Source organism: Cyprinus carpio, chromosome A10 (genome assembly GCF_018340385.1).
Source record: "Cyprinus carpio isolate SPL01 chromosome A10, ASM1834038v1, whole genome shotgun sequence".
Taxonomy (NCBI): Eukaryota; Metazoa; Chordata; class Actinopteri; order Cypriniformes; family Cyprinidae; genus Cyprinus; species Cyprinus carpio.
In genome coordinates, this window is record NC_056581.1 from 16,583,944 (window position 1) to 16,606,902 (window position 22,959).

The 22,959-nt window shown below is 35.1% G+C and overlaps 2 protein-coding genes across 3 annotated transcripts in view; both read right to left on the reverse strand.

The window, feature by feature from the left end:
- LOC109097352 (multiple C2 and transmembrane domain-containing protein 1-like) overlaps positions 1-12,390 on the reverse strand; it is a 28,656-nt gene extending 16,266 nt beyond the window's left edge. Inside the window, exons 1-7 of the mRNA XM_042765446.1 lie at positions 11,730-12,390; positions 4,862-4,976; positions 4,541-4,683; positions 3,957-4,036; positions 3,466-3,589; positions 1,081-1,251; positions 71-201 (exon numbers count right to left, since the gene is read on the reverse strand). Coding sequence (XP_042621380.1) covers positions 71-201; positions 1,081-1,251; positions 3,466-3,589; positions 3,957-4,036; positions 4,541-4,683; positions 4,862-4,976; positions 11,730-12,173 — 1,208 coding nt within the window. The 5' untranslated portion in view covers positions 12,174-12,390. The remainder of the gene's footprint in view (positions 1-70; positions 202-1,080; positions 1,252-3,465; positions 3,590-3,956; positions 4,037-4,540; positions 4,684-4,861; positions 4,977-11,729) is intronic.
- A 1,384-nt stretch (positions 12,391-13,774) lies between these two features.
- On the reverse strand, positions 13,775-22,429 carry LOC109097353 (septin-5-like). Of its 2 annotated transcripts, XM_042765444.1 has the most exons (12): positions 22,340-22,429; positions 22,170-22,180; positions 20,263-20,353; positions 19,001-19,087; positions 18,779-18,902; positions 18,563-18,697; positions 17,388-17,505; positions 17,172-17,273; positions 16,145-16,241; positions 15,845-15,980; positions 15,643-15,745; positions 13,775-14,876 (listed from the first exon to the last, which is right to left on the reverse strand). In XM_042765444.1, exons 1-12 carry the CDS (start codon positions 22,380-22,382, stop codon positions 14,814-14,816), a joined length of 1,110 nt encoding a protein of 369 aa, XP_042621378.1. In that variant the 5' UTR covers positions 22,383-22,429; the 3' UTR covers positions 13,775-14,813. The 2 variants fall into 2 exon arrangements, with proteins under 2 accessions (XP_042621378.1, XP_042621377.1); XM_042765443.1 differs by having other exon boundaries at positions 15,643-15,980; positions 22,340-22,410.
- Between the last annotated feature and the right edge of the window lie 530 nt (positions 22,430-22,959).

The following is a 22,959-nucleotide window of genomic DNA, read 5'->3' on the forward strand; positions in this document are numbered from 1 at the left end:
ATGGGCTTGATTTCCAGGTAACAGACATACTGATAATGTGAATAAATGACATGTAGAAATTTGTACACACTGGCCAATAAAGTCGTCTCTCCTTCCAAGGTCTTTATCCCAAACGGTGATCTCCAGAATGCCTCCTTCCTCATCGTACAGATGCAAGTCGAACTGCTCCCTCCATTGAGGGTTAAGGGTCTTGGGAATTGTCTGTTTGTACAGAAGAGAACAATAAGTGAGAGAGAAATAGTATTCATAGAAACGTTCAGTAAATATTTCAGGCAGCAGACAGAATAAGAATACCATCTGCTGAAACGTATACCGAACGTATACCATCTTATGACATGTGACAACAAGGTTGTCATTATGATGAGCAGATGCTGAGATAAATTAAAAAATGACAAATTAATTAATAAAAATATTATTGATTTGTATTTATTTATTCAATAAATAAATATACAACAAATAATAATTGTTTAAATTGTTTAATATAAAAAAAACATTAATAATAACAAAATATTTAAATTATTATTATTAATTTATTAATTTAACAAAAATGTTTAATCAAAATATATCAACATTTTGTCATTATATATCACAATAAATGTAAAAATAAATATCTATTATAATAAATACAAAAAAAATACAATTAACTGTAAGTAATGCAGGCTAGGTTATTGCTTAATATTATTTTTCCTTTCCTTGGTTATATAACTGTAAGTAATGCAGGCTAGGGTTATTGGTTAATATTATTTTTCCTTTCCTTGGTTATATCAGGAATTAAAATTTGGTAACACTTTATTTAAAGCCTTTATGTATAATGCATTATAAAAGTAGTTTTAATGCTTTAATCATGCCTTGTAATGCACCAAATAATGCATTGTACAATCTCATGAATAATTGCGACCACAGTTAATACATTATAATACTTATCAATTCATTGTTATACTATGCATTTTTAATTATTTACGGCAAAATATAATCTATTACAATTCACATAATGAATAATTCTAAAGCATTACACCCTTTAATAAACCTTTAAAATGCATTATACATAAAGGTAAAATGTTACTGCACTGTCGCTCATACCTTACTCTTGTACTTCTGTGGGCCTAGTTTGAACCTGACGTAAGGGTCACTCAGGCCGTTCTGGTCCATGGGGATGAGGTTACGACCCTCGATGAGGCTAATGCTCACAATGCCCCTCCACAGCTGAGACTTTCTGTGCAGGTCCGACAGCCGAAGATTCTGCTGCTGCTGCTGCGTTCCGCACACATGTCACAGGGCATTAAAGGGTTACTTCAGTCCAAAAGGACAATTCTGTCATCATACAGTCACCCTCATGATACTCAAAACAAGAGTTGGACACATAATGAGATGTATAAAGCCTAATCTTGTCTAAAACAACAAAAGTGGTTGGCGAATGTGGTTGTAAAGCTCCAAAAAGACAGTCTGAGCATCATGAGAGTAAGTACACTATTGTTTTAAAGTTTGGGGTATGTACGCTTGAGGTCTTGTTTCTTCAGCATATTAAAATAATTTCTGAATGGTCATGTGACACTCAAGACTGGAGTAGTGATGCTGAAAATTCTGTTTTGCATCACAGGAATAAATTACATTCTAAAATATATTCGAAAAGAAGTTGTAATAATATTTCAGTATTCAAAATAATAGTATTTCTGATCAAAGAAATGCAGCCTTGGGGGCGAAAGAGGCAAATCTTACCGATCCTAAACTTTTGAACAGTAGTATACAATACATGATGACAGATTTGTCATTTATTAGTGAACTATCCCCTAGTTTAAAACAATGAAATGACTCATCAGTAGGAAAAGGACTGAAAGAGTGTGGAGTGGTTTCACACACACCATGAATGACTGGGTCACCAAAACATAAGATGCAGATGTCTACAAAAATCCATGGCCCATCACCCCAAGAGATGCATGACTGTCACAACTAATGCACCTATAAAACTCTTCATCCTCTGACCAGACTGCAATTCTGACCCGTATCTGACATTTAGGACATTTTGCACACAAACCAGTTTTTCTCTGAATATGTTGCAAAAGTCATTCTGCAAAATGTCCATTGCTTACAATCTCAATACAATGCATGGGACAGTTTACTCAGCAGCTAGTCAGAGAATCTTGGGGCAAGCACTCTTGCTTTTTTACCTTACTGCATCTCTTCCAGCTTCTCCTCAGTAGCATGGTCTACAAAAACAACAGAGCAGGTCATATGTGTTACTGTATAATCAGGGGGCGAGCTTTGTTTAACGCCACAGCTACTGTTGTACTGGAAGAGAAGCTAAATCTCTAAATCTGATCAAGGGATGCATCTTCTGTTCTTACGCTCTGTCCTGATGATCAAAGCCGCCCATCAGACTGTCTTTTCATCTTCCATGTGAATTTCGATGTGTTCTCCACCCGCCTGCACAGTGCAGCAGGTTTCTAATGTCTAATTCAAAGTCATTTCATGAATTATGCAGATAGCACAAACGTCCCATCATCCCAGTGTTTCTCAAGAGACATGGGCTTTTTGGACAAGCCGAACATAATTCTTCTACTATTTTTGCTTCTACTATAAATTGCTCAGCAATTTTTCTGTAAGCCAAATGAGCATGTTGTGCAGGGCACAGTATCCCACAAAGCAAAATGGATTAAAAGAGTAAAATAACCATTTTTTACTGGACATCACAAACCAAATTAAATGCAACATAGAACCTCATGTGACCACAGTGTAGTATACTATTATTTGTAATATACGTTATGCATAATGCATACTGGGTTTTTGTTGTTGTTGTTGTTGTTTTTTAAGTAGGCTAGGCAATATATACACTACCATTCAGACATTTGGGTTTAGTAAGATTTTTAAATATTTTTTAAAGAAGTCTCTTTTGCTTACCAAGGCTGCATTTATTTGCTGAAATACAGTAAGAACAGTAATATTGTGAAATATTATTAAAATTTTCAATAACTGTTTTCTATTTGAATGTATTTGCATGTAATTTACTACTGTGATGCAAAGCTGAATTTCCAGCATCATTACTCCAGTCTTCAATGTCACATGATTCTTCAGAAAGCATTGTAATATTCTGATTTGCTGCTCATGAAACATTTATAATTATTATTAATTTTTAAAACTGTTTTTTGTGGAAACTGTGTTACTTTTTTCAGGACACTTTGATGTACACTAGGTAGTGTACAGTAAACAGATTGAGCACATTATCAACTTCTGTTGCAGGATTCTCATAATTTTCAAAAACCAGATGACTGGATGTGGTTGCTAATCACTTCCTGAGAGCTAAAAACAGTTTATACAGTAAAAAGTGTGAAAGGTGTGAAACAAATCTGAGGTCTGTAAACATGTCAGAATGAAATCTTTTTGGATGCATGTTGAGAGTTTGCTGGCAGATTGAGTCTTTTCCACCTTTTACAAGTATAAAACAACATTAATCTACCAAGTGAGTCTTACCGCTTGTCGCAGGGCCTCTCTGTCTTCTGTACTTCTTGGGAACAGAGTGACTGCCAGCTCCAGAGAGCCCAGGTCCTGATTGGGGCAGTGAGGATCTTGAAGGTCCAACCGAACATCAAGAGGTCTACAACACAAACATGGGCTGTTATGACCACCATTAGAAGTAGTATTAGAAGTGTCCACTTATCAATATAATACTTGGTAACCAAAAACTTTTGCATTTGTGTAAAACTGCATCCATGGCATTCGATGTCAGTATAAACTCTTAGCTCACAACAAAACATTAGCAAAACTGACCTTGTCAACATTAATTTCATGAAACTCCTAATATATCTGAATACCATTTTATCCTGATTGAAAATGTATTAGGCTGAATGCACTGTAAGTCGCTTTGGATAAGAGTGTCTGCTAAATGCATACATGTAAATGTATTAATTTGACACTAACTGTTGAATTCTTATATCTTTGCAGTAATGATGAAGACAAGATACCTCTGGAGCTCCAGAGAATCGAGGTACAGGTAAGCTGAGCCCATAAAATCATCTTGAAGGCCAAAATCATAGTCAAACACCTAAAATAGATTGCAAAAGGGTAAATTCTTTAGGAAGAAATATCAGAGATCATTCTAGACTTCTTAATGACTGATTGATAACTGTTGACATTTCTAAAAAAAAAAAAAAAAAAAAAAAAAAAAGGTCATAAGAGTCATTTGTATTGGAATCAGTCTACATTGTTCACTAATGTTTTACTAAAATTAATCCACTCATAAAAGTAATTCATTCAGGATTCGGAATCAGCTGTCCCATTCATTCTCTAAAAATAGTAATTACTGTAATTTGGGATTCGGACTGCACTGGTCAAGGAGATTCACTTAAACGATTAATTTAAAAAAACAGACTACACCAGTTGCGCAGTATGTTTTTGATTCACCAAAACGAAACATTAATTTGGGTTTCGGAATACACTGATCGAGCTGTATGATTCTGATTCACTAAAACAAACCGACTCTTAAGAGTCATTCATTTAAGATTCATTCTATATACTGGTAACAAGTGAGTAAAAGCAGAATTTTTACCTTAAAATACAGAGGCACTTGTAAATTGTCCACTATCAGACAAACACGTTCATCCCAAACTGGGTTCAGGTTCTTGTGGATGATTTTACTGCGGAAAACTTCTTTGCCAGCAATTTTGAACTTCACATACGGGTCACTTGTTCCTGAAACATAAGAGCATTATGGTCTCAACATAACTGATCATTTGTTTCAACAAATCATAGAAGGAACATTAGTTTTAAATAGCATATAAATTCATCTAATTAAAAGTTAGACGTGTTTTCCTGACAGTGGTATTAGTGGAGACAACATGAGCATCAGGTCATGAGCAGCAGGTCTTACCGCCTCTGTCTCGAATGGCAAGGTTGTTTCCTCTTTTCAGCACGATGTCTAACTGGTACATTGCTGAAGTGGGCAGTGAAGGCTGCTTGCCACCGTTATCAGCTGCATTAATGCCCTGGAGAAAAGACATTGTCCCAAAAACTGACTGACAGAACCTCCTCAAACATTCAGTGCATCCAAAGCCAATAATGCCAAACATATGGTCTCACAACTCAAAAGTGCTCATATGAGAATACAATCTCTTTACAGAACTTATACCTGGGGAGAAAATTTATGATTCAAATTATGACAGGATGTTGCAAGATGCTTAAAACTGATAAACTGGTGCTCTAAAACCAGCATTGAGAACATAACTGAACTCATTATACAGACCAAGTAAAATGCTTTTTATTCTGTTTTAACAGTTTTATTAGAATGACCATTTGCACTTGCTTTTTTATTAACATATTTACTAGTTTCAGTCATATTTTTGGCTGTTATATAGAAATTTTATTCTAGCACTGTTGTGTAATGGCATGTTGCAACATGACAAGTGTCCTGCAACAAGTCATTTATCTGTCCACGATAAAAGCAAACATGCTGCACAATGTGAAGCATTCACAGAACAATGTGATTCCACTTTGATTCCACTTTGTTTTCATACTTTCACAAAGACATCACTCATTTTGAACCAATTTCTTCCTTGTACCCTTTTGTGGAGAGGTGCATTAGTGAAATAAGCTTCTACTTTGTTGCATGGAACTTCATTACTTTGTCTAATAATTTGTGGTTGGTCACTTTAAATGTTAGACGATCTCATCCAGTCTAAGTAGCTAGCTCTTGAACAGAATAAGCTGCAAATAAACTAAAAAGCGAGAGTCACAGGAGGCTAAACTAACTTTCTGTTGTCAATGGCTTATTTTTACATAGGAAGTGAAACACTGTGTGTGTGTGTGTGTGTGTGTGTGTGTGTGTGTGTGTGTGTGTGTGTGTGTGTGTGTGTGTGTGTGTGTGTGTGTGTGTGTCAACTTCACACATCTTACAGTGCATAAAAACAGCCTGAATAAGTAATGTGGTGTTTTTCGGTGCATGGTGTAGACTAGTGGTTAATGGTTTGTTCTGAGAAGTTTTGGATTCATAAACTATCATCATTGTGCCCATTCAAGCCCCTAACTTGAACACCTGCTGCAAGTCATTTAAAGAAGATACAGTATATCATGTAAAATGGTCAGTATGTGGTTGCTGAAGTGTTGCTCGGGTGTCGTGTGTGTGTTCTACTAAGGTGTTACTAGGGTGTGTTCTACAGTATGTGGTTGCTGAAGTGTTGCTTGAGTGTCCTGGGTGGGCTCTATGTGGTTGCTAAGGCATTACATGTGTGTGTTCTTCGAAGGTGTTACTAGGGTGTGTTCTACAGTATGTGGTTGATGAAGTGTAGCTTGGGTGTCCTGTGTGTGTTCTATGTGGTTGCTAAGGCATTACATGTGTGTTTGTTCTACTAAGGTGTTGCTAGGGTGTGTTCTACAGTTTGTGGCTGGTGAAGTGTTGCTTGGGTGTCCTGGGTGGGTTCTCTGTTGTGTTGGTGGCTGGTGAATTTTCTACAGTTTGTCCCTGGTGAATTCTCTCTTGTTTCTAATGTGTCACTACTCTATTTTTTCTAAGGCCCAACTCCTGGGTGGGTTCTCTGTGGTTGCTAAGGTGTCACTAGGGTAGTTGTTTGCTGGCCCAGGTTAAATGATATTTGGGGATATTCTGATATTCTGATTTAATTCATATCTGTAGCACAAATGGTGCAAAACAAGTTATGTGAACTTGAATATTTTGGGGCTTCGGAAAACAGCATAACTAATTATGTCACTTAAACACACTATTTAAAGACAATATTTGATGAGTACTACACACACTCTACTTCCTCTTTTCACCATTGAGTGAGAGATGAGGTCAGAAACACACTTCTGTCACACACTAAATGTGTTTTCAGTGTCAGCTGAAAGCAGGTGATTCACATTGTGGACCTATTTAGCATCCTGTTTAATGATGGATTGGCAAGAAGATAGGATATTGTTATAAGAACAGGGATTCCTCTAAAAACAAACAGAAAAAACAAACCAAACAGAATTACAAATTCAATCAATGACAGGTCTCCTTGTTTAATAACTGGTCCCTCCGTTATTTCAGTAGCAACCGCTAAATCAAACATTTCTGCACCGCTAAAATCAAACAGAAAAATCAAACCAAACAGAATTCCAAATTCAATGACAGGTCTCCTTGTTTAATAACTGGTCAGTCAAACAGATAGTCCTCACACCTCACAAACTCACACCTGAATTATAATGGTTCCACCTATAGCTGCACAATTTGAGGGGAAAATAAGAATTATTGTGATTCTTCTTAAAATAAAAAATTAAAGATTTAAAATGTGATAAAAAAAAATAAACTCATGGTTTAATGTTGTTGCAGGGCTGAAATATTTGGTCAAATATTTTGTGATTATATATCAATTTGATAATTATTATTATTATTTTTATTCTGATAATTGTGATGATTATTATGATTACTATTACTAAATAAAAACAAAATATGTAATATTATTACTGTTATATCACTGTGAAATATTTAGAATACTGTATTTAAGAAAAGTATAATAATTTTATTGTACAGTACAACTGTAAAATATATAAATTGGACAAAATAATAATAATAATATTGTTGTTGTTTAATATGATGATGATTTTATAATAACAACTTTATTGTACAGTACAACTGTAAAATATATAAATTGGATAAAATAATAATAAAATTTTGTTGTTTATTATGATGATTTTATAATAAGAATTTTATTTTACAGTTCAACTGTAAAATTACAATACTAATATTTATATTATATAATGTTTATATCTTATTCATATCTTCATTTCTTCATTTTCAAATGTTAAACCATCAAAATTTCTTTTGACAGAAAACTGCAGGGAGCTGTAAAGCAGATCTAGTTCAGCCCTCCCTTATGAGACCTGTCTAAGCTGAATTCACCTTCCTCTGTTCTGTTCGGAGCATCTCTGTGAGCAAAGGCACTCGCCGTCTCTCCTCCGCTGTGAGTGATTACAGGAGCAGATCTCCTAAGGAGAAAGACACTGACATGGGGAATGATGCCAGCCAAAAAGCATGTCAACCGCTGCACTGAAAATCTTTATTGAGGTTTGTACAAGTGGCTCATGTTGATTGTCCCTATAAATCAAATCTCGTAATAAGCTTCCTCTAGCTTCATTAAGTAGAAAAGGTGTGAGTGTGATAGCTCAAAAGCAATTTATTTTCATTAGAGATAATTATGACACAACAACACTGTCTATTTGTACCTAATGACAACGATTTTGAGCACAGTGCAACCAGTAATCAATCAACACATGTCCTTTATGCAAATATGCATTAATGCAATGCATCCAATACACTGATCTATATATGTTCTCTATTATATATAAGTGATCCAATACTAGAAACATCTGTAGTCATGATGACTGAACTTAGGCAAGAGAAAATATGTCATAATAACTTGCATAAGGGTTTAACAGGAAGACGAAGCAGTTGACAGTTTTGTGGTTAAAGTTATAGCGCCACTTCCTGTTTGCAAGAAAAGCAGCCTATAAACAGAAAATCTGGGGTCCATTATAGGGGCCTCAGGGGGTGTGTGCAAAATGCACATGCATTAAGTGTAATGTTGTAAGACAGGAAACACATGATCTGTTTAATTGTTTTCATTGCTGTCTAGTCTGATATGTAGCATTTAAGCCCTGAGCAGTTAGACTCCGATGTCAGTGAACGTGACCGGCTTGTAGAAAAGTTGTAGCTAGGACCCACCCAACCCACAGTCTTTAAATGATTTTACAATCCACAAGACTTTAAAGTGTAAGATATACATAAGATATATATAGATTTTTTGGCCAATAGTCACAAAAGACATTCATATACAAAAAACTAATTCATTTACTAAAAATTTTATTTTTAGTCAATGACGACTCAGTTGTTTGGAATTAATATCTTAATAACATACACACAGACACACACACACACACACACACATATATATATAATACCATGACACATCCCACATACACAATCAACATGCTCACCAAAGTTAGCACCTATGGCACATGTAGAGGAGTTCCAGAGTTACTTCTGAGCAGACTACTCATCTCTATTGCCAGATCCTGAGTCACAGATTTTCAAGAAATGCATGCTGCTGTGTATCAAATTTCAAACCTCCTCAAAAGCCTTCCACATCTAACCACAAAGACAGCTCAAGCAGCTCCATACCAAAACAAGTCCACACATGTAATGGAGTAAAGACAGAGGCAGTATGATCCAGAGGAACTCAAAGCTCCAGGCTGTGTTGTTTGTTTGATTCTAATCTCTGCTGCGCCGTTAGTGGCTGTTAAACCAGTGATGTATTGGCTTGGGAAGGACATGCAAACAGAAAAACTACTCTATACACTAAGCTTCAATGGCTATAGCTTAAAAACTTTATTGCTCAACATTTTTCTCAGTCATAGCTCAGGACAGGAGCCATAATGGAGTTTTGAATTATGATTATTTAAAATGCCCCTATTATGCCATAAGCAGCATCAAGCCTGCTAATGTGTTCATGTGTCTTTACTTTTAGGCAAGTTCCTCTTCTTGCAAACCGGGTTGGCAAACACCCTCAGGCACAGAGAGAACAGTACAGTGCCAACATGACAGAAAATAACAGTATGTAGAACAAAATGTAAGACCAAACTACAGTTTTAAAAGAAAATCTTGTGGAAAAAGGGATGACACAAGCTTGTTCTGGCACATGTCCGCGTGTGAATGAGAATCTGACATGAGTTTGACTATGCTAACGTTACTTTGCATCTACAAATCACCACCTTGGAATTGTAAGGTTCTGTCTGCATTCTGAGCAGTTTTGAGATAGTGAGCAGCAAAGTTTTTGCATTCCAAAGACTTCTGTAGATAGAACCCCTTTTGTTTTCTAAAAAAAAAAAAAAAGGCCCAAAATGTACACAGTTTACAAAAGAAACATCACATAATGTAAATAAGCTGTCACAGAATAAGAATATGTGAATAACTCCATTTTGACAAAAATGTCAGATAGGACCTTATAATTCCAAGGTGATGGAATGTCAAAATGACTATGCACAAAAAGACCCGATTCAGGTAAACCTTGGTGTGCATAAATGATGAAAATGTACAAGGGCAAAGATATTCACATGCATACACGCAACAAAAGATGACTGTCTATGGTAATTGGAGGAGTTCTGAATTGACATCTGATTTGGACTTGCAATGTAAAAAATATTATAGTGTCAAATTCATTCGGTTCTGCCTAACGGTTCTGGTTCCATTAAAATCATTAAACAACTATAAAAAAAATAGTGGTAAGGAAAAATGCACAATACTCAAATACTCAATGCTCAATACTGTTTATTACTTACTGTCAACTTAATTTAAAGGTTGGCAATGTCAAAATTCAACATATATATTACAGTATACAGATCTTCATAAGTAGGGTTGGGTAAAGTTAGAAATTTCCCGGTTTCCGATTCTGGTTCCATTTAAATGAACTATTATGTTTTTTTTTGTTGTTGTTGTTGTTGTTTTTTGTTTTTTTTTACTATTTTACCTTCCTTGAATGTAGTGTTGCTGGAAGGTGGTAAGTAATGTTGAGTAATGCTAGTCCATCAATAAGCATATGCTTCAAAGTTTACGTTTTTTACACTATTAATAACATTTTGCTTTTCAGGCAGGGATAAGCTGGTTGGCCAAATAGTCCCTTGAGGGCCAATACATTGTTCATATCCCTAAATTAATGAAATATAAACTGTTATACATATAACCATGTATACACACACTCTAAAGCCCCTATTTTACAAATAAAAATGCAGTCAGGAGATGGTGTGATGAAGTGGTTTCCACATTTTTCCACCTGCAGTTTATTTATTTAGTCGTCCAATTTGAAGTCAGTATGTATGGCTAGCTATCAGAAGCAGCACCTGTTCCATCTTGCGCATTTAGTCGTCCAATTTGAAGTCAGTATGTATGTTAATGACAATATGGGACAAATGTAATTTAGTGGCGGCAGGTGCCGCGCGCTGCCGGTACATGCACAGTCAGACAAAACGACGTGCACAGTTATCAAAGGCGCGAGTGCGCGTACAGTCGTGGAAAACTATGTGTTCGGCAGTTAAAGACTCGACGCGTCTGTGGAGTGCGCGTCATTGGAAGCAATGTGCTCAGTAATTAAAGAGGCAGGGTGCCGTTTCTTTTATTTGGTTTGTGACATCCTTTACGGGAAAGGCCGGGGCAAGGGCTGCTCACAGAGCTTGGTCACGTGTCGCACCAGAACCGTTTTCGGAACCAAAATTTAGAAATTACTCACGGTTCCTGTTCTTTTCAAAAAACAGAACGGTTCCGAATAAGAACCGGTTTTCGGTCACCAACCTTAGCTATAATTAATGATTCTTATAAGAAAATGTATTTATTGTAATATTTTGTAGGAAACAGATTTTCTATATGCCTAAATTTTTCACTTTTGGTAATGACTCACTTTACCTAACAAAAGTTAAAATCTATCACTATCAAATAGAAATTACGCTAAACATTTGAATACATTTATATTTAGGAAGCGGTGGCATCACGAAACCCTATAGGCAGTTGTTATACAAATTTACCAAAACCTATTTGGATAGTTCACTGTATTTAAAACAAAAACAATCTTTTTAAGTACTTTTTGTTTTCTTTTTTACGTTTTAAAACATCTGCAAGTGTGAGCGTAAGATAAAATGAATAAGATAAAATATGCATGCATCACATCACTGCAGTGCAATGGCAAAAACATCTGGGACATTATAAATCATCTTACCACACTTTTATTGATCTCATCCTCGTTACCATTCATCATTGCATCATCAGTGCATGTGGATCCTTGCAGAGCAGGTTTATGTTGAGACTGCACCAATTCGGAGAGTGTCGGTTTGGAGCTGACGGTTCTTTTCAGCATCTGGATCTCCGCACCGAGCGACGCTGCTGCTGGGGCCGCCGTACCGACACTCAGCTCCGGCATGCCGCAGCGCGTCGTCCCGCTCTCACCGCCATCCGAAGCGGCTGCCGCGCTGTGCAGATTGGGTTGAGACGAAGACAACGCTCGGTCCAAACCATTTGGTCGTTTCTTTTTAAATATCCAAAACCCACTTTCTTGTTTTCTGTCTTTTTTGCCCAGTTTGGGACTGCCAGTGAGTTTGGGTCTGCCCCGCTGATGCTGATGATGGGTTGGAGAAACATCATCCATGGCCAGTTTCCTTTCCATATGATCTCTGCAGTCTGCTGCTGCGTCCCAGTCAGACGTTTCTGTGAGGTTAATGTTGAAAACATGCAAACCGATGCAAATAGCATTTACTTCAGTATTGCGCTTAACAGGACATGTTGACCGTTAAAAGCATGTTTGATGCGGAAGTGATGGAGAGGCAAGTGGTTCCTCAGCACATCTGCAGACCTTCATGGTTTTATAAGGCGAGACAGTCCCCCGTCTGTAGTGCTCATCCACGCCCATGTATTTCAAAAAAGTTGCTGTGCTTACTAAATAAACAAGTCATCTATGATCACGCAGTGCAGTGTTCCTGCCCACCGAGCTTTTAAATAAAACGCTTAACGTGGCTTAATGCGTAAAGTCAGTGTTTTTAAAAGACCAAACTCAGTAAACACGTTATTACAGTTTTTCTCGATTGCTAACAGACTATAACTGATTCAGCTGGCCCAGTTTTCCAAACCTTTCATACAGTTCTCAAAACAAAGACACGTTTCTCAAAACTTTTAACACATTTCACCTGTTTGCTGCAAAACTCTACACAAAAATGCCATAATTTTGCACAGGTTTAACCATGTTCTCATTCAGAAAACACAAACACACGATATTATTAACTCAAGCATCAAAAAATGAACTCAAACAGCACACATTTATGCTGTGAACATTAAGCAACAAAACTGATGACACAGACTCTCAGGATGATATGCACAAGAGCACAGCTGATTATGAGTTTTGGAAAATGAATCCTGGTAAAACAAAGACAGAGGAATAGGAGGGGAAAATAAAAACGAAGGGGATGAGGTCAAATTTCATTTGTTCTTGTTGAAATACAAAGCACTATAGCTGATCATGTTCTTCTGCATGCCTACAGGCTCATCTATAAGGTTTCAATACTATGTACACAATACACATACAGTACATAGCAGCAGTACTTCAGATGGGAGAACTAACATTATTCTATGTACAGTAAATACTGTAGCACATGTTGTACAGTACACCCTCAAACTCATTACTGTTGAATTTATTTGTAGCCAAGTAGTCCTTACATGTACTGTATTTGTGCAGAACTGAGAGATGACTGTCTGGGGAGGCAGAGCAGTCTTTTGTCAGAAGACTAAGAAGCGGCTATAACAAATAAGGATACTACAAATAATGTAATGCAATTTGGCAGAGGATGCTGAATGAATGAACGCATTTATTTATGTACAGTAACTGACTGTATATCCCAGTGTGTGTTTACTGTATATTCTGTTGTTTGGTTTTTGAACTTTTCTCTTGTAGTGCTTTTCATTTACTGTAAGATCTCTTTACAGTAGTGTAATGAAAGTAAACTTTTCTTAAAGTTTATTGCTGAATTTGACTGTATCTGCACCCCTCTATTTATGTCGTATACTCTAACAGACACTGACTAGCAAAAGGATTCCTATTTCCCAAAAGTAAGTTTTTGCAACAACGTTTTGAATTGATCTCACTAGTGTTCTCTAAGCAGTGAAGTAGAAAGTAGAAATATAAAGTTAATTTGGATATTAATGACAAGAAAGTTAAATTATATCACGAGCAACTTAAAAAGTATTTAACAATCATGAAAAGATGTACAGATCAGACAGGTTCTACCACAGAGGGTGTGTTTATTTTTCAAAGGAATCATGATAAATGGCAGATGTTGCATTTGTCATGCTCATAGGAATAGCTATAAAGTAAACACATACAGGGCATACAAATCAATATCTCAATACATCCATGTAAAACCAGTAGCAACAGGTGATATAAAGATGTTAGAGCCTGATAAAGATTGTCTGATATCCATTTTGTAAACTATTATGAATAATTTGGTGTTTAAGGACTGGAACAGTCATCCTAAGTGGCATATTATAACCCGAATCACATAAAACATAAAGAATTAAATTTTTATGTTCTATCAATAATGTAGAAAAAAGATTGGATCCGTGAAAACTCCCTTCAACATATAGCAGTCATACAACAAAGTTTGCAATTCAAGGTGCTCCGGTAAGGCCTTCAGAGACAAATAAATGAATGAAGAATGAAAAACGATTAAGGTTAAAGTATTTGCTTTAATACTGCAAATGTTTTCATACTTCTAAACCTTGTTCAGAATGTAATAACTGGTTGGTATAGCTGCTTTAAAAGTAGAAAATCACTCAAATATTTAGTTTTCCACTTAGTGCTCTTGTTTTAAGCAAATCGGCACAGGCACAGACTCGCACACACACATTACTAAAAATAATAAAGAAAAGGGGATAGAAACAGATCATAAAAACGGCAGACAAAAAACAATAGAAAGACAGAATATTTGCCATGTCTACTGTGAATAAATCAGCAGTCTTTGCCATGGAAACAGTCATACAGCACCACATGGACTGTACAAAGTGTGAAAACAAATCTTTTAGGGTTACTAAATATTTCAACTTGCAGCCTGGTTTTAGATATCAGGCTCAGGTGAAGTGACCCTTTTAACCGCAGTGCTCGACACATGCATTCATATCTCTGTGTGGTGTTTGACATACAAATACATCTGCTGCTTTCACTACTGCATATCCTTCAGTGTGATGTTAAAGTGTTACGTGTCTGCTTGTGTAAAAGTGCAGATAAGTTGAAATCAGCTGTTTCCGTTCAGTGCTGTGTTCACAGGTCCTGTTCGTGCATCTGCTGCTGCATTTTTTGAAGCATCTCCTGCATCCTCCGCAACTTTGAAAGACAAAGTGAATAATATTAAGCAGATTCAGCATTTAGTATTGCAAACAGGGCCTTAAAATGACCACCCAGCATAGGTGGTAGAATGAAATGCGAGAATGCATTATGGTTTAGCGTGATTATCAAAACACAAAGCCTGCGTTGTAATTATATAAATAAGTAATCTTGAATGAGAATGGTTTATAAATCTGAAGAGTAGCAGTTCCCTGCAGTTTTACACCAAAATAAAAGCTTTATGGTTTAACATTTGAAAGCAAAGAAAAAAATCAACCATAAATATTAGTATTGTAATTTTACTGTTGTTATATAAAATAATAATAAAAATAATAATTAGAATTTTTATAGAAATTATTATTATTATTATAAAATGCTTTACAGGTAAATGGTATTATCGTGATTTTTTTATTAATTTATTTAATAATAATAATAATAATAATCATATTAATAATGAATAAAACAAGTATAATAAATACAATTATTATTATTATTATTAAATAAAATTATTATTGATAATTGCAATTAGATGTATTTCGCCAATTTGTTCTGCCTGATTTTTAATGAAATAATGCATTTACCGTTTCATGGCCGGTAATAAATATTTAGGGCCAGTAAATTGTCGATTCTGTGGCGAAATGTTTTAGGCCCGGATTGCAGATGTCTCAAAAACACTATTTTACATATATGTTTGTGCACAATGCCACATTTTATAAGTGACAGCTAAGAACTGAAATAACTAGATAAAGCAGGACAGCTGACTCACCTCTTCATCTTTCATCTTTATCAGCTTTTCTGTCTCTGCGTCCGGGGTGGACAGTGGCAGTATCGGGATGGGGCTCTCCACGCGATTATCCTGGGTCAGTTTGCTGGTGAAAACAGAACATCTTATAAGCGATAAAGTCAATGGCAAAGTATTTTTTTCTATGATATTTATTAAGATATTTAAGAAAAGCATTGTGACTTGCCTTGTCATTTGCTGTATGCACTGCGCTCTGTAGTTTTCATAGTGCACGTCACACGTGATGTCTTTCAGGTCGTGCATGTGTGAGCGAATCAACATGTTCCTCAGCTTGACGAAATCACAATGGGACTGATTCTCCACTGTGACAAAACATATGTGCACAAATTTGTTTGTGAACCTTCTTATGCATTTTTGGTAAGCTGGCACTCGGTTGATTAAAACTTATTTTTGAAGCATTTGTTCTTATCAGTACAGAGTGTGTCTAATTCAAAATTGAGATATTCAAGCATAGATTTGTACTGACCTTCCACAATGCCCCATGGGTAAAGTCTCCCTCTCACCCGCTGACCTTTGACCTCCACTATGGTGTTGCTCCCAATCACAGCAAATGGAGTGCTTTCCTGAAACACACAACATAGAACGTTTAGATTTTTTGCTTCTAAATTTTAATGTTTTAAAAAGATTACATTAGTTAAAGTTCTCCAGGAAGAGTTGAGTTTACAGTCGCCTTTAGAAGGTTGTGATTTATACCCTTGTTTGGGGGAAATATTAATATATTATTTTAAAATTTCCATTATTTTCCAGATTTTCCATTAAGTAAGTTATTTAAGTCAACTTCAGGAAGAGCTGATTTTACAGCTATTTTTTGAAGACAGACTCCCTTGTTCAGGTGAAATGTTTGTTTTGATTTTATTTATAGTTTATTTTGCTTTTTATTTTATTTTATTTGCTTTTAAAGTGTACATTAATTAGTCAGAGTTGAGTTTACAGACTTCTTTTTTAAAGATATTTATTTATTTAATTAAAATAGATGTTTGATTCTTTTTATTTTATTTTATATTATTTATTTATGCATTTATTTATTTATTTTTATTTATTTATTTATTTTGCTTTTAAAGTTTACATTAGTTAGTCAAGTTCTGCAGGAAAAGTTGAGCTTACAGTAGTTTTTCAAAGATGGATTTCACTTATTTTTATTTAATTTAATTTAATTTTTACTTTGACTGTTTTTATTATTATTATTATTATTATTATTATTATCATTATTATTAATTATGCAAAATTATCTGCAAAATATGCCAGAGGAGTAGTTGCAGCATCAACCAGCAGAGGCTAACTGGATCAAACTAACCCACCAACCAAACTTTAAACTTTTCGCTTGAGGCAGCTCACTTGGTTTTGGATGAAAGACTTTGAGTCTTAGTCAAACTCATAATAGTTTTAATCTAGCAAGGACCCTATGAACCAGACATCAACCTTGGATGGAACAGCGAACATCAGTTTTCATGTCTCGAGTTTTTAAGTATCCATTTCTGAGTCATAATACTGACCTTCAGCTCTCGGTCCTGTTGCTTGAACTCCTCGTCCTCATCAGAGTCACAGTCTGGGAACTGGTACACTTTGATTCCGAACTTCTCGATCTCCTCCCTCACTTGAATAGAAGGATGAAAAACATTGGTTACGTCAGAAGCCCTGACACCACTGAGCGAGGATGCGGTGTGCGTGTGCCTGCAGAAACAGACTGAGGTCGAGGTGATCCACTTTACCCTGTCCTTCATCTTCCTCATCTCCGCTGGCGTCAGACAGTCAGCCTTGGAAATGAGTGGAACCACGTTCACCTTGTCCTGCAGTGCTTTCATAAACTCCACGTCCACGGGCCGCAGCCTGAGGGGGAGAAGAGAGAGTGAGTGGGCTTATCCGGTCTGAGATACTTTATTCATTCTGCTTTCAAAAAAACAGAGTTTTTAAAGTCTAATTTCATAAAAGAGGCCATATGATGGACAATATGATTTTTTGCTCATTCATAATCGAGTTTGATGTATATATGAAGTTCATATTGCCATTCAAATGTTTGGGGTCGGTAAGGGTTTTTTTTTTGTGTGTGTGTGTTTTTGAAAGAAGTCTCTTCTGCTCATCAAGGCAGCATTTCTTTGATTAAAAATACAGTAAAAACAGTGATATTGTGAAATATTATTACAATTTCAAAATAACTGTTATCTGTTTTAATATATTTTAAAATGTCATTTATTTCTGTGATCAAAGCTGAATTTTCAGCATTATTACTCCAGTCTTCAGTGTCACATGATCCGTCAGAAATCATTATAATATGCTGATTTAATTCTCAAGAAACATTTATTATTATTAACAATGTTGACCGTTTTTGCTGCTTAATATTTTTTTTATGGAAACCATAATTTTTCAGGATTTTTATGAATGGAAAGTTCAAAAGAACAGCATTTATTTGAAATAGAAATCTTTTTTTAACAATTATAAATACATTTACTGGCACTTTTGATCAATTTAATGCATTGTTGCTGAATAAAAGTATTAGTTTATTTAAATTAATCTTACTAACCCCAAACTTTTGAATGGCAGCATGTACTTAAATTTTAATAAAAGAAGCATTTTTTTTTTTTTAAGTTTGAAGTACTAACCATTTATCAACAAATAACTGTAGAACTCACCTAGAAATTATTTTTGTTTGTCTGTTTTTTATTATTATTTAATATTATATTTTTAATTCTTTTAATAATTATTTAATAATTATCTTATTTAGCCAAATTTAACATGTAATGCATTCCCTGGGAATCGAACCCATGACCTTGGGGTTGCTAGCAGCTTGCTTGACTGTTTGAGCGACAGGAATGCCATTACAGTAAGCACATATTTATATTTTGTACATTATCCAGTATATATTAACAGAGATTCGTGGTTGGATTACCCATGTCCAAACGGAGGGATGAAGTATAAGCAGCAGTGGACACGATTATCCTGGATGTTCTTCCTGTTCAAGCCGCTTTCATCCCGAAAATACTGTTCAAACTGCTGGTCAATGTAGTCAGTAATGGCCTTCCAGCTGACAGTTGAGACAAAAGATTCTGATTAGCAGAAAACTACACTATAATTAACAAATCTGAATTAAACTCTAATTATGTACCTCTGCGTATTATTGACAGCGTCTCCAAAACCTGGTGTGTCTATAATAGTCAGCTTCAGCTTAACACCCTTCTCCTCAATGTCAACCGTGTGTTTGATGATCTCCACAGTCTGACTGATGCGCTCTAAACACCAAATACATATTTCAGGAAGGACAGATGTGTCATTTAGAATACATTATTTAAATTGCGGTAAATACGCAAGCATGGGAGAAGAAATATACCTTCAGCGTTCAGTAGTTTCCTGTCCTTGTACAAATCTGTGAGGAACAAGCTGTTGATCAGGGTGGACTTTCCAAGACCAGACTCCCCTGAAAGACAAGGAGTGTATACATGCAGAAATGCAGTTTTTGCTCATGTGGTCGAGAAAAGTTTGAATCTCTCATCTTTATCTGTCCGCTTTCAGCTATATGAATCATTAAAAGTGGCAAAAAAGACATTTTACTTCACAGGGTTATTATAGTTATATCAAACTAAAACTGAAACTAAAATAAAAAACAATAATACAAAAAAATCATTACTTGACAAACTTTATATTCAACAATTTCAACTTTAATTTCAGCAACATTTCTCATTTTAATTTAGTTTAACTTGATATGCTCAATTAAAAATAAATTAAAAATAAAATATTAAAAACCTTTATAAAACTTAATGAAAAAAACTATATAGACAGATAAAAAACAAAAAAATTACAAAACAACAAAATTACTATAATTTTAAATGAAAATACAAAGTATAAAGAAAAAAACATTAAACAAATATTAATAAACACATAGCTTCTCAATGATACTAAAATAACACTGTTACTCTTGTGTTTTTGGTAATAAGCAGTGTTATTTAGTTAGTATTTATTAATATTTTGAGTCTTATTTTTAGATTTTCAGTTTTCATTTTAATCTTAGTTTAAGTTTTAGTATTTTGTTACAAGTCTTTTATGTTTCTATTTAGGTTTAGGCTATTTATATGAATATTTAATTTATATGAATATTTAATATTTATATTTTATTTAATCTTTAATACAGTTAAAATGGATAGTCCACCCCAAAATGAAAAGTCATAATTTACTCGCCCTCATGTTCCAAACCTGTATGCCTTTCTTCTGCATGTGGAACACACACACACACACACACACACACACACACGCACACAAACAAACAAAGATATTTTGAAGAATGCTGATAACCAAACAGTTCTAGATCCCATTGACTTCCATAGTATTTTTTGTTCATACAATAGAATCAATCAATGGGAACCAAAACTGTTTGATCACCAAAATTCTTCAAAAGATCTTCTTTTGTGTTCCACGCAAGACAGAAAGTCATAAACATATAGAAAGTCATGGAACAACATGAGTAAAAGATGATAACATTTTCATTTTTGGGTGGACAATCACTTTAAGGAATACAGTAGTTTTAATATTAGTTATAGTTAACAATATAGTTTAATAGTTTTAGTATTAGTTATAGTTAACGATAAGGAACCTCACCTGCCACCATGAGTGTGAAATCAAAGCCTTTTTTGACAGACTTCCTGTGAACCTGGTTTGGGAGGGTGGCGAAGCCGACATACTCTTTTTCCTAATAGAATGACATATGATGACATCATTAAAAAAGAGCAATGCTACTACCACATCAATTTACATATCAAAACAACTGTACAATATGCAAAAATGGACATCAGCAAAGCAAATCATGTGATAGCTGCGGGATAAAGATGAATCCAAGCACCCAACCCCCAGCCTGATGTAGCCACACTCACTTCTTTACTAGGGCAATCCCAGAATTCCTGCCATGTTTCATTGTGTTTAGAGACTCTGTGTCAGAGCAGCCAATGCCGAAGGCCTCACAGCCCATATTTACAATATTACATAATTTATCCTATTATATAAAACCCTTCTACTGTCATATAGAATCATTATGCTTGGTTAGCATTACAAATATGCTAAATTAGCTCTGTTTATTGGTCCAATGCATCTTAAAGAGCAGCAGAGTATGCACATTTGTTTTACATAACATGCAGGATCTGTGTTTGTTTGAAACGTAAACACAATTAGACTAACTAGTAGAGTTTGCTTTTGAAAAAGCATTGTATTATATTACAAATAGCAATTTTGGATCAAAATGTGAAGGTAAAAATCTTAAAATCTGTTTTTGCCCAATATATTCTCTTGCTTGGCTTCATCTCCAGGATTGTTCGGCCTGTCTGGGAATCTGGCTGAGGGGGAGGGGTTTATCCTCACTTAGAGGCATGGATATTGGATTTTGCTTTCACGCACAGCTGGCAACAGTCACTTGAATCTATGTGCATGTATCAGTGGGCGTTCACCGAGAAACAAGACAAGAAATGAATTGAACGTGTCCTAGCAGACAGAGGCATTATGTTATTTCATCAGTCGTCCAGACTGACTGATATTTCGCCCTCGGGTGGACATACGGAGAGCCAAGTGCACATTTAGACATTTTCTAAGCCAGTGCACAGAGCAGACCACATGAAGTCCCCATTTATCATGTTTTTTTAAATTTGAAGAGGAATATGTAATCATAGAAATATTGCAAAACAGGGTGACATCTCATTAAAGAATGTAAAATATGTCTTTAATAATTTAAAAGCACTATATGGGTGAATTTCATCACAAAAATATATGAAATTATATTTTGCATGAAGCCAATGTGCCCTATTTTTGGGACTATTAAGATTTTTAAATTGTGACATTAGTTCAATAACAATGAATCATATTTCCCCCCTAATTCTTCTTATAGTAATGCATAAAGAAAAAAAAGTATCACAATGCAAATAATCTTAATTGCAATACAAACATAATTATTTTTTTTCCTGCAAAATACAATTTAATTTCTCTTTAATTCTGGGGTGAAGTATGACTTGTTTTTTAGATTCACGCATATAATTAAAAATAATTATGCTGTTAGATATAAGAATTTTAATGAACACTTTAGGACTAGTGGCTGATGGTATCCGCATCTTTCTCATTGTCCTCAAATGATGCAATGCATGCAATTCTCCTGCTGCTGTACAGTGAGGTCAAACAGAGATTGTGATGAAATGTGGGACACTGAAAGCAGGCAGTGAGGATTAGTTTCATGCATTTCTGAAAATTTACAGCATCCATGAATTTGATGGATATTTGCAATCCTTAAATGTCAGACCAAATATACAGAATATAATATTTTGGTGTTCATTGTTACTCTCCCAACCAAACCCATGTAAGTGCGGCAGGAGCGTCATATGAGCCCCATGGCTCTATTCATAGCATTCCAACCCACTGTGCCAGAAATATATGCAGCACGCGCACGGATGTGAATCAACCTATGGCCAGTACATAGATACGCAGCACATTATATAGATTGATGATTGCAGACTTAAAAGTAGTCTTACCTCTGCATCCTCTGTTGTGTGATGTGAGACGCCCGCAGCAGGTGAAGGATGCAGACGTCCATTAAGGCGTTAAGAAATCCAGAGGGATTGATGCAAACAGACAAATTACATTTCCCTTATTAAATCTTAATGTTATTTCAGTCCCCTACCGTTAACACCTCATGTCCTACCTGATTTCACCGTCCTGCTCTTGTACCTGGCGCTGCTCGTCATCCCGACCGCTTTCGGAACACCAAATCGCAAATCGTACTATGGAGAAGGCGTGCTCATTAATATTCATTAGGTAAGTCTACCTCATTGGACGGTCACCGAGGAACATCTGCGCGAGTCCATCGCTATTGGATAGCAACCGCAAAACGGCAGCATTACGTAATTAATATTCATGAGATTAGGTTTGGCTATAGTAGGATTCTTATATTGGCTTGGAGAACAGCTGGAATAAATATGATGCTTCCGGATAAGATATAAATACTGTATATATAAAATACAGATACGGTAAGGATTTATCAATTGATAAACAGTACAAATATGTATAATTAAAAGTGTGAAATATAAATCATTTTCAAACCGACCTATAAATGTACATAAAAAAAAAAAAAAAATAAAATATATATATATATATATATATATATATATATATATATATATATATATATATATTAATGTGTGTGTGTGTGTGTGTGTGTGTGTATGTATAATTCTTTAGTAAAATGTAAAATAAATAAGTTATAAATTATAAATAAAATATAATAAATTAATCCCAAATGACTTTAATATACAATAGTTTAAT

Excerpts from the sequence above, each read along its gene's own strand:
- LOC109097353 (XM_042765443.1), bottom strand. The coding sequence starts at position 22,382 with ATGACGAGCAGCGCCAGGTACAAGAGCAGGACGGTGAAATCAG. Across the intron at positions 17,274-17,387 it reads TGAGGAAGATGAAGGACAGG|GTGAGGGAGGAGATCGAGAA; the intron begins GTAAAGTGGATC and ends CCTTCTATTCAA. Across the intron at positions 16,242-17,171 it reads AACAGGACCGAGAGCTGAAG|GAAAGCACTCCATTTGCTGT; the intron begins GTCAGTATTATG and ends TGTGTGTTTCAG.